This window comes from Triturus cristatus, chromosome 7 (assembly GCF_964204655.1).
Source record: "Triturus cristatus chromosome 7, aTriCri1.1, whole genome shotgun sequence".
NCBI lineage: Eukaryota > Metazoa > Chordata > Amphibia > Caudata > Salamandridae > Triturus > Triturus cristatus.
In genome coordinates, this window is record NC_140590.1 from 1701475827 (window position 1) to 1701488398 (window position 12572).

Genomic DNA, 12572 nt, shown 5'->3' on the forward strand with positions numbered 1-12572 from the left:
ATATGTCTTACCAGTACTTTGAAGGTGTTGTGCCACCAGTGGCATCATGAAACCCCCGCTTTAGCAGTTTAAGTGGGGGTTACCACTAAAAGTCTCATTAAAAGTTGTTCATTTATACATTTGTTTCTTCAGTCTGCATGGCTGCAGACAAACATGATCTCATGGAATAGTAGGGCAGGATTGATCGTTCCGGATCAGGAGCTGGAATGTGGGCTAAGTTCATTAAAGCAGAAAAAGAAAGAATTTATGCAAATGTGGACAAAACAGATAGAAGGAGCAGCAAATAGTGGGAGAAAGGCAAGCAAGAAATACGAAAAAATGGCAACAAATATATAATTGTAGTAGAAACGAGATAGGGGCAAGAGTTGGAGGAGGAAAAGGTGAAAGTAAGGAAAGATGGAAGGAAGGCAAAATGAAAAGAAGGAAGGAAAGGAGAAGGGTGAAATGGAAAGAAGGGTGGGTGAAAAGAAAAAAGGAAGGAGGATGAATGCAAGGACTGATGGTTGAAAGGATGGATAGATGGAAGGGTGAAAGGATCAATTGGTTAAAGGGAGGGGTAAAGAATTGATGGAGGGATGTAAAGACAGATGGAAGGATGGACAGAAGAGTGAAAGGATTAGGGGTTAGAAGAGTGAAAATATGAATCCATCTATGTGTGAAGAAAATTGTCAATGGGTGGATGGATGGTGGATAGACAGATAGAAACATGGAAGGGTGAATGATGGAATAATGTGTGAACAGATGGACCAATGGAATCCCAATGGATGGTTATAATAACAAAAGGATGAAAAGACAAAAAGGATGATGAAAGGGTGAAAGGGTAGCAGGATGAATGGATAGATTTGGGAATTTAAGGGTGATGAGAAGTATTCTTGAAAGGGCTCACTTGGTTTGCATCACTTGCAGGTTTGGTTCAAAGTGGGGGCTATTTTAGTTTTATGGCTACTGCCTTGTGTGTCACCACAGCACAACTAATGTTCATTCTGTATCACAGCAGTTCAGTATACATGTCTATATCACACAGCATTTGCTGTTCTTCACTTTACGGTTGCAGCACACTTGCTCCTGCCTATGTGAGGCCACCAAGTGTATATTAGAGCAGTTCATTGACCCTAGGGTGTCAGGAAATTGTGCTGTGTAGCATAGATGTTTGTTTTGCTGGCACTGGCTATGTGGGTGTCTAAGGGGAACCATGCTGCTCACTCGTTCTCTGCAAAGCATCCAATACTTAGCAGAGTATTTTGCTGAAGGTTGACTCAGAAATGCCTTGCACCAATCATACTGTCTGCTATGTGGTGCCTGTTGCAAAGATTTCTAGTGCTGCTAACATTTTCAGGAAGAGGGTGTGTGGCAGTGCATCCCTGCTTTGGGCTTGAGGGTATCCATAATGGTGAAAATATGCTTTGTATGTTGCCCAAATCAAGCCTGTATGTCCTCTGGATCTCGAGCCGACTCAAGTGTATAGCTTCCAGCCTTAATCTGACAATCCTGGTGGCCTAGTGTTGATCCTCGTGCAGAATGATTCATTGTAGCAGAATTGAGCTGGCACAGCATGATAGAGTAGCCTAGCAGTGCTGCTTCCATGGTGGTGTACTGCGAAGTGGAAGTGTGAGATGCTGCTGTTACCTCTGTGAGCTTCACATATCTACGGCTGTCTATGTAGGCCTGGCCCTGTGTGCAGGGTATGTGCAGGGTGTTTTTGATTTGCATTATTGCGTAGGTTATATTTTTCTAGTCTGTTTTACAGCTTTTTTTCCATTCCTGGCACTTTCAAGAATTTTTACCACCTCCTTTTGGCTGGTGATATTTTAAGGTGGTATTTCCACTGGTTTTCAATGGCTTCTCATACTTGTAATTGGGTGTTATTACAACATGCGTTATTTTTCACATGTGGCAAATATCACATGCAGTAAATAGCACATGCGTTAAATAACACATGTGGACCACATACCTGCGGTTTTCAACACGTGATAAATATCACATGCCGTCTTTAACTCATAATCAGACAAGTCGGTAAATTCATGAACTAATTACCAGGCATGCAGTAATTACCACTATACCTGATTGATAATCAAGGCCATAGTGAGTTATTTTATAATGTGTCGGAGAGGATGATGCCTTGTTTCAGGTTTAAATCTGGTCTGTGCATGGGTTGCGTCCACCACTGTAGCTTTGCTGTGGTTACAGTTTAATTACATTTCTTCATAGTAAGATTCTCACTGATAGTCATGAACGTAGAAGTAGTTCAGTCACCTCAATGTTGATCAGTCCAGTGAAACCTCCATAGATCTGTGAAGGGTCAGTTCTAATTGCATTTTTTCTGTTGAAAAAAATACAGATGTATAATTATAATATATTACCACCTATATTGTAGAAATATGATATTTAATAAAATAGCCTATAATATACCCCCACTATAGCTGTGGTAAAAAAAATTAAGCGATGCGATCTATCAGGTCAAAAGTGTATCAGCTGGACATTGCATACACTGTACCTTTAAGAGAGCCAGCAGCTCTCATTACCCAGCATGCACTGTACTGGCAATTCGCCTCACAGGCTCAATTCATTTTGAAAGGGAGACTATGACATCCCAAAGGGCATATTTGTACAGAATTGGATTATATTCACAGCCAGGCAGGAGGCTGGGCTGGACATGATTTCAGTAAGAAGGATTAGAAGTAAGTAATACTGCATTCTGCTTCATAGGATTCTCACTGATAGTCCTGAACATAAAGTAGAGGAGCAAGTATATCCCTACTGAGCAGCAGTCAATGGAAAACATTAAATTATATACAGATAAGACTTGCGGAAAGACAAGAGTATTGGGTGGGTTAATTGAATACATCGGAGTATTGCCTGACCCACCAGAGTATCAGCTTGAGACTCTTCATCTAGACAATAATGGCTAGAGAAAGTATGAAATAATTTTGAAGGAGCTGCTTTACATATTTTTGCAACAGGGGCCTTTGTTGATCTATGTGGCTGATATCACTTTTACTCTAGTGGCTTGTGCTCCTGGCTTACAAGTAAAGATGTATTTGCCAACTGATAGCAACAGGTAAGGCAGGTTACTATCCAAAGCATCCTCCATGCTTATCCTGTTCAGAGAGTAGCACATAACAAATAGATGTGTTGTCTTTATAATGGATTGAGTTTTGTCTAAATAAAAGTTTAGGACTCCATATGTCGAGAATTAAGAGATCTCTCTGCTGCAGGAGGATGATTAGAAAAGAATAGATGGAGAGAAATAGCTTGATTTACATGTTATGTTATCAGATTTGTAAAGCGCATGGCTGCCCCAGCAACAGGGCATCCCAGTGCTGATTCTGAATTTGCCAGACAATGGAGGAGATCTGGACAGGTGGATTATTCAGGAAAGAGCCAGGTCTTTACTGCCTTCCTGAATGCCCCATGATTCAGAATGCTCCTAATAGTACCTGGAAGGGCGTTTCAGAGGGAAGAAGCTAAGACACGGAATGACAGACCTCCCCCCTGTTTTTTCTGACACGGGGAACAGGTGCCAGATGTTGTTCAGAGGAGCGCAGGTCATGGCTTGGAACGTAAGGGATAAGAAGATTGGCTAGAATGGGGGTGGCTTGAGCATAAAGAATTTTGTGAGAAATACGCAATGTTTTAAAACAGATTCTCTTCTCTACCAGAACCCAATGCAGCTTACGTTTATAGTTAGAGACTGAGCAGAATTTAGGGAGGGTGAATAAAGTGCAGGCCGTGGCATTCTGCACCCTCTGAAGATGACTAATCCTGGCTTTATTGGCACCAAGTACAGGGAATTACAATTAGTCCAGTCTGGAGAGTATGGTAGACTAGATGATGGTCTGGCATGTTTGAGCATCAAAGAACCCGAGTAGTGGCTTAAGTACGAGTACGAAACATACACCAGCCACTGATGTCATCTCTGCCTGAAAGGTTAGAGTGCAGTCAACCCAGAAACCCAGATTTTTTACAGTCTCCTTAGACGGTGGGACTCCCAACGCAGCGGGCCACCAGCAATCATTTCATAAATGTGTGTCTCTTCCCAGGAGAGGAATGTCGGATTTGTTAAGTTGGCCGCCATCCAGTCTACGATGGCCATCATATCATCCTGGAACTTAACCATGTTTTGGTCCGAGTTGTTAGACTAAGAGATCACAAGCTTAGTATCATCAGCAAAAGAAACCAGGAGAGGCCTCTACTTTTTGCAACCCCCGCTAGGGGTTGTATGTATATATTAAATAGCATAGGGCTCAAAGCTAAACCCTGCAGGACCCCATGATGTATGGTGTGTACCTGAGAGCCATAGGGAGGGGAGATCACTTGAAAGGATCTTTCTGATAGAAATGATGTGATCCAAATTAGAGCAGCACCTCCAGTGCCTATCTCCTGTAGGCATCGCAGCAAAATCTTATGCGATACAGTATCGAATGCGGCACTAAGGTTGAGAAGGATCAGAGCCATGGTATTGCCCTCATCCAAGGAGCTCCGCAGGTGTTTGTTATCTGCCAGCAGGGCGTATTCGGTGCTGTGACTGGGTCTAAAGCCAAGCTGCGAGTGGTCCAAAATTTCATTGGATTCAACAAATTCAGTTAGAGTAGTGTTGATGTAAGACTCAGTGAGTTTAGCCACAAAGGGAAGTAATGAGATAGGGTGGACATTTTCTGGCTTAGAGTCATCAAGGGTCAACTTTTTTAACTATGGAATGACCTTGGCATACTTCTGCTGATGCCAGAGACAGATTTATCAGCTCACAGAAAATAGGTAAAAGCTGGGGTAGAAAGTTCTGGAACTGATCCTGTTTAAGTGAGTCTGCTGGTGATCCTGATTTAATTTTGTTACGGGATAGTGCCGGGAAGGAAAGTAAGACGGTGCCAGAGAGGCTAAACAAGTCCTCAGTGTGAGAAGTTGGCCTGATGTATGATGTCACTAGTTCTAGTGTACACCTTATATCAGTCCAAATACCCTTATGGTGATTGGTTGTAAAGTCAACCTTATAGACCAGCTATCCTAGTGGTAGCATGGACGAGAGCAGTCTTAGGCTAAACTCTGAATGGCATGTAAAGCCAGCTGTGATACCATATATAATCCCTTGAATACCAAATGAAAGGACACCACAACAGATATATATATATAAAATAACATGTATTTATTCTAGTCAAACCCTCAGCACTCTTTATGAGATTAGAGGTAAGTACAACACAGTCTTATTTATGCATACATTAAGTCACACAGGTAAGTAATACAGTTAGGCCCTAGGGGCCACGCAAACCATATACTAAGTAAGTGGTATAAGGACCACTGTCACGGAAATAGGATAGGCCTAGGCCTAGGGAATCGCTGGGGCTACACTATACTACCAAAGGTTAGGAAGTGGGAGGCCCACGGGATTCAGGTGCAGAGTGGAAACACTCACGCGTAATGCGTAAAAGTCACTAGCAATAGTACAGTTTAGAAATAGATAGATTTAGGACACTTCCGGAGTAGCTAGGAAGTCGAGACTGTAAAACTAGACACTAGGATAGTCACTATCCTGATGAGCACCGGAGTACCCAAGTTACCTAGCCCACAGGCTGCGGGTGCATAGGGGTGAAGTTGCATCGGGTTTCGTCGTCGACTCCTATGGATGCCTGAAGAAAGATGCTGACAGGCAGTCAGTGGAGAGTGTCCGGTGGATCCCAAGGCTGGGATCAGGAAGAAAGGATACCTGCAAGCAAAGGGGACAGAGTCAAGGTCACTAGCCAGTGACCACGTGGAACCAGGAAGGAACCAGGCGATGTCGTGAAGATTGCAGGTGAAGGTGAAGCTTGTCGCTGCAGCCACGAGGACCAGGGAACGTCGAGGACAACCAGGACCAGGAGGCGAGCTGTCCCACGAAGGCTCTTGCTGTCGGCGGCGTCGAAGTTGGACTAGGACTCACCAAGCCTTGGCAAGCGGAACCCACGAAGAATGGAGGACTTGCTTCTGGTGCAGACCAGGAAGGTCTGGGGTGCTTCTCGTTTTCAAAGAAGCAGGAGCCAGTCTGGAGGAGCCAAACCAGCGGTGAAGATTTCAGGGTGCGTCGTCACAAAGGTCACTAGCCAGCGGGCAAGAAACCGGACAGACGCGGCAAGCAGGAAAATGCTGAAGGGCCCCACGCAGGACTCGTGGAGTGTGGGGGGCTGATCTTCGGTGCAGATGGTGCTTGGGGTTGGGGCTTCTCAATCCCCGGTGCACAACTTCTAGGGTGCCTCAGAAGCTGCGCTTGAAGATACTAGCCACTTTTCCCAGGTAGCCGGTCCCACGTCTCTCGTCGCCTCCACGGATCTCAGCTCTGCTGTGGATGTGGATCAGGGTCGGAGAAGTCTGGAAGTCAAGGCTCTGGTCGGGCTCTGCAGTCGGTCCCTCGTAGAACTTCAGCAAAGCAAAGGGTAGTCTCTTGATGGTGCCTGTTTGCACAGGGTAGCCACTCCTTGGCCACAAGGGAGATTCTTCAGTCTTCTTCTTTCGTCGAATGTCGAAGGTCCAGAGTTTCTGTTCAAGTTGCAGGTTCAGGATAATCTAATCTCCTGGGGCCCAACTACCACTCTTATACTAATCTGGGGGGCTGGGTTACCTGCTAGGTCACGCCTTATGGGTGGGACCTGGGAGGGGGGTGGTTACACCCCCTTCCCTTTGTCCGGTTTCGCGCCAGGACTGGGGCTGGTGTGCCCCAGCACCGGTTTGAACTGGACTATGCATGGGACACCTTGTGTGCCCCAGGCATGTCTCATTCCTTTCAGCCCTCCCTGCCCCAATACACTAAAGTCTGTCTGGGGAGGTGCTAGCACCTCCCCAAGCAGGAAACCTATTGTCCAAGCCTCCCTTGCCGGGATCACTCCCAGCAGCAGGAGGTCAGACTTGTGTCTGTGGCAGCAGCATCCATTTTGTGATGCTGAGGCTTTGGTTAGAGTTAAACAGCAAAGTAGGATTTTAACATGTCTCTCCCTCTAGAAGGGAGGAATAATATCCTCATCACCAGAAATGGTATGGGGGTATTATTCTAAAGTGTTAGACACCTTACACGACATGTTTTGATAAAGCCAAACCATAGTTACCATAACCGTTTAAGATTATAAGGCACTTTGAGAGTATATGGTAGGCTATATCATAGAACAGCTATAAGGACATGATTCCGAAAGCTGCAGACAGGCTCAGCTCATGCTAGAGCACCATCTCACATGTTACCAAGCACTCTGCCTCCAGGATTGTTAAGGCCTGCCATAGGAGTGACTGACAGGTACACATGTGTCTATATATAAGGGTAGATATAGGCATACTATATCTAAGCAAGGGGTGATTACACGACCTTGCCCCAGCTGAGTGATCAGCCAGTTGTGTCTGATTGGAAGGCCAGACCAGGGGTGGCATAATACATGCTGCAGCCCCTGGGAGGCCTAGGGTACACCTATGCCCTGGGTACCTAGGGTACACTGTACAGGGTCCAATAAGGTGATCCTTACCAATTGGTTATGTACCTAGGGTACATGGAGTCCATTTTAAAGAGAGAGCAGACAGCCTGAGACCCTGAATGGCAGGATCTCAGGCCAACTAAGTCGAAAAACCAGCTAGACACTAGGCAAAAAGTTGGGGGTAACCATAGTCAGATATCCACCTTCCTACACTCAGGACCTTCATTACTGGTAGTGGGGGGGGGGAGGTTTTGTAGATGTCCTCAACCTTCTTGACAAAAAGGCGTCTAGAGCCTCGCACATGGAAGTCTGACACAACTCTAGGCAGTAAAAAGGTTGCGTCCCTCCCCATTTATAGTGTTTACCACTGTATACACTCCCCCATAAAGAGGGCGGACAGGACAGTCACCAGTTTTTAGAGGAGATCCCGCATCTGTCAGAGTATTAATAATTTCCTGACTCACCCATGTGCCTCATCATGTAAATTCAATACCTCTGTGTTTTAAGAAAAAAGTAATTTCAAAATATAGTATCCAAAATGGATAATTACTGTTGGTGTTTCACTACTAGTTGCCTTCACAGGTTCTCTATATCACTGCCTCCAATATGCAACCTCATTTTGCAGTGCAATATCATTCCTCTCAAGTCTTTCAGCATTAGAAGCAGAATACACTCGTTTTACCTTCTTCACTGCCATCTTTGTTCATATAAATCTTTCTTCTCGCCACTCATCATCTCAGCTGGCTTACTCAAATTGTCTATCTGTCCCTCTCCTTGTATTTCTTTCTCTCTTTTAGGCCTTCTTCTCTCTCCTTGACACTGTCCTTCTCTCTGTGGGCACTGATTATCACTCTTTTACACAGATCCTCCCTTTCCTGGATCATTGTTTCTGCTGAACTTTGCTCTCTTGCAACAACCATTACTCTTCTGTACAATTCTTCTCTGTCCTGTATATTTCTCTCACCTGGTACATCTTCCTCTACCTCAACCCATCCTTCTCTTCCTTTTGTCATTTTCCTATTGTCCTACATAAACATTTTCATTCTTAATCCATTCTTCTCTGTCCTGTACTCTCATCTTTCTTGATCCTTCCACCTCTCCTGGCTTGTATTCTATCCTGAACTTGCCTTTACTAACTTTCACTGCCTTTCTTTTGTGTGCCATCATTCACTCACATGGGCTTTGATTCTTTCCTGGAAACTCCTGCTAGTTTCTGTCTCTCCTGGGGCTTCCTTCTATACTAATGTATGGTCTCTGTAACCTGGCCCTTCTTTCTGTCTATTGGACTGTCTTTTCACTATGGCCATCCCTATTTCTTATGTATGACCTCCTCTATCCTAGGCTGCTCTCCTTTCTCTCCCTTCTGTACTGCATTTCTATAATAGTCTATGGCTTTCTGTTTTTAGCACTGTCTTTCACTCTGGTGGACAATCCTGCACCCCTGTTTCCTGATGAGTATCCTAGGACATTCCTTCACTTTCCTTGCCAGTTTTCCTAACCTGAGCCATACTTTTCTCTTCCCAACCATCCTTCTCACTTATATATGACTATCCTCTTACCTGTATAACTGTCCTGGCTGGATAGCATGTGAAAAGCCTGCAGAAATATGAAATTTGGTAAAAACAAACATGTTGTGCACAAAAGTCCAAACTGATAAAAGATTGGATATAGATAAGACTAAATTTTGATCAGATTTCAAGGGATCATCTACTTTGAATGAATTTAACATCCCAAGGGTCTCCCCTGGATGGATGCTTAAAAGATATAGAATAAGGCTCTCTGGAGCTCCCTTGTCCCCAGAACAAATTATGCCTACTAAAACAGAACATGGGTCTAATTACAAGCGGCTTGATTGGATCCATTGTATCTTTGCTTCGTTAATGTCTGTATGCTGGGTGGTGGGATTCTGTGACTGTAACTCTCGATCATTGAAATATGGTGTGATTTGGCTGGTGCATTCCTTCTGTAAAATGAATAAAAATGTGTTTAGCAAAAAAAAAAAACCAGAACATGATCAAAGCTGGAAAGGAACAGAGAAAAACAGCTGTTCATGGTCACAGAAAGGGGGTGTCCCGGTGCAAGTAACTCAAACAAATGTGGGCAATTCAGTAAAGACATTATTGCTGGGGTGAATTACACCATGCCATTCTCATGCTGAATAACCTTAGAACCTTTCAAAAAATGTCAGGGAGCAATCAACGCATTTTTTAATAGTTCTGTCTTACCTCTACCAGTTTTAACTCTTACCATATGCAAAAACAACACTGTCTTATCTAAAGAAGTCTTATTTTACTCTCTAGTGCTTCTCCTTCTCCTTTTGCTTCATGGTCTTTTTTTCTAATTGTGTGCCTCTGCTGATTTCATCCAGCCAATCAGGAAAGACGAGCGTGGCGGTCACGCTGCCTGACACCATTACCAGGTGGGACTCCATGACATTCTGCACTGCCAGCATTGGTTTTGGCCTCTCCACTACAGTCTCAGTCACTGCCTTTAAGCCTTTCTTTGTGGACCTCACGCTACCCTACTCTGTGGTACGAGGGGAGAGCTTTACCCTCAAGGCCACAGTTTTCAACTACTTAAAGCAATGCATTACGGTATGGGGATTTTGTTCTATTTTTGCACACCATCTTATAGAAGAACAATATATAAGATTTAAAAAAACTTTTTTTTAAAAGGTTAGTAAGAACAATTAATTGTTTTCTTCTTTCTACATCATTTTACATTTTCATTTATTTTCAGGTATTAAATATACTCCATGTTTTCATATACTAATATGGCATATCAATTGGTTTGTAAACTTTCTGTGAATAATCTTTCTTAAGATTTGTTTTACTCATTTACGTATTTTGAATAATCTACACATTTTTGTAAATAATGCTTCTATTGACTTTGCTATGGTCTGTATATAACTTTTTTTAGTTAGTTTGATAACTTTATGTGCAAGTTTTGTAATTTGTGTCCTTTTTATTTTTTATAGTTGTTGATCATTGTTTCCAAATCTTTATTGTTTTAGTATATTTGCTTTGATCATAGATGCATATATCTTTCTCTAGTCTCAAGTCTGCATTGTCTATAATTTTCTATGACTTCAATAGTTTGTAATAATTAATGGTCTGCATATCTTTACTGTGTAATTACTATCTTGCAGTATTTGCATTACTAATGTATATTTCTATTTATTTTCCACGTTCAATATTGCACTTTTTATTGTTGAGATAATCTTATATTTTTAATGGTTTCCCTATGTTTTTGATTTCCCTATGTATGTTGCATATTGTTAATCGCATTTAGCTATTTTTGTATTCCTATGCTTGGCTCGGGGTTGTGTTAATCGTCTCATCTTGTTTATCATCCTAAAATATTTATAATTTTCAATTATTCTTGGATATGTGTTATTTGAAGACATGTTGTCACTTTAAGAATACTTTTAACTGTTTTCAAACAATTTGCTTTTTCAACTAGTTCTGGTCTTCTACTGTAACATTCCATTGCTATCCATCGGGTAATAAACTGATGCCTAAATTTTCCTGGTCTATGGTTGACAATAACTATAAATAAATAAACCATTTTGTCTCCAACAACATCCATCGATGTTGAGGCAAGAGTTGTGAGGCACACGTCAGAGGCAGAATCACAAAATGTGAATGTTCTTGCAACAATGTGTTGGAGTAAAGTGGAGACAATGCAGCATCAGTTGTAAAAGTAGACTGAATTACACTTGCAACTAAAAGAACATGTTGAGTCAAACACTACTGTGGGTGATTGAGGTTTGGGCTTATGTCCCCTCAGAGTAATGGAGACCAAACTAACTGATGCTCAAAATACCATTTTGAATACTGTTGAACCCAGCTTTTTTGATACTTTGTGACCTTCCAACAGCTTTCAACACCTTTGGCCACCCTAAGTTGTTGGATCATCGGGTGGGGTGATCAGGTGCAATAATCTTGTATGAATTCTTTTGTAGCTGGTAGGAACATCAGGGTGGTAATTTGCAAAGACCATTGCATGTGCTTTTCCTTTTCATTATTAATATCTGGCCTCTTCGCTAGCTTTTAGTCAATCTTTATGTTAATTTTCAAAATTATGCTGATGATACTAAGGTAGCATTTCTGTTACCTCATTTTTTCTTCCTGAAAGAGAGAACTGGATCAAGAACTAAATCACGTACTCTTGATGTTTTTAAGTGGGGGAATTAGACATCCAGATTAAGGGTAAAGTGAAGATATTTGCCACTTTCTTTGAATAGAGAGTTGAGATGGGGCCTTATGTGAATCCATGGCACACTGACTTTTTGGAAATGGAATGAAATTTTGCAAATCATCCTAAGAACTAGTGGTTGGTTCACAAAATTCTAAATTGTAGTGGGACATAATCCAAGATTCACAAGGTAGGTCACAAATTGTGACACACTCAAATTGAATGTCATCACAGGGATGGTGGCCTGCTGGGGTCATATCTGTGATTGTGTTTTAAATAAAGTCAACTTTTTTAAAATACATCCTGTTTTCCTATAAGAAAATGGGGCTGCATTTAAACAGAAAGTGGTCCAACGGACCACTGCATACTTTCCAACAAACCTTTTTATTAACCTTTACCAAGGCAAAGAGGTCCCAAATGGGACCTCTTCCTCTTTGTCAATGGGTTACTACCTCCTTTGAGCTATTGGTCAAATGTAAGTGTTTTACAATTTCAATTTAAGAATGTCAGACATTGATACATATATTAATGAATCCATGTTTAGAGGGACACCCTAAACATGCCCCTTCCAAATAGCGATTCAGTAATAGTGGATGCATCTATCACCATAGCAACTTTAGGAGCTTTAAGAATAAATATAACTTGGTCTCTTCTTCACTTGCAAATTGAAGTGCAGTAGGTTTTGCCTTCTCTTTTGTGATAACATAGAATATGTAGGGTTATTGTATAATGCAGGAATATGATTCCTTTTCATTATTCCTTCAAATCTGATATTCTCTTTGTTTTTTATTCACCTCTAGGTCCAAATTACACTGGCGCCATCCTCTGATTTTCAGATAAGCCAATGCAGCAACTGTAAGTACAGTAGCTGTATCTGCACCAACATAGCCTTCACCTTCACCTGGAGTATCACCGCTACAACACTCGGTAAGGGTATGATGGTTGAAAAGGCAG

At 42.2% G+C, this 12572-nt stretch overlaps 1 protein-coding gene across 1 annotated transcript in view; it reads left to right on the forward strand.

Annotated features, from left to right (window-relative positions):
• The window catches only part of LOC146812812 (alpha-2-macroglobulin-like protein 1), a 761857-nt gene that overhangs the window by 414489 nt on the left and 334796 nt on the right, over nucleotides 1-12572 (forward strand). Inside the window, exons 19-20 of the mRNA XM_085615204.1 lie at nucleotides 9790-10015; nucleotides 12419-12545. Of these exons, the coding sequence (XP_085471330.1) occupies nucleotides 9790-10015; nucleotides 12419-12545 (353 nt within the window). The remainder of the gene's footprint in view (nucleotides 1-9789; nucleotides 10016-12418; nucleotides 12546-12572) is intronic.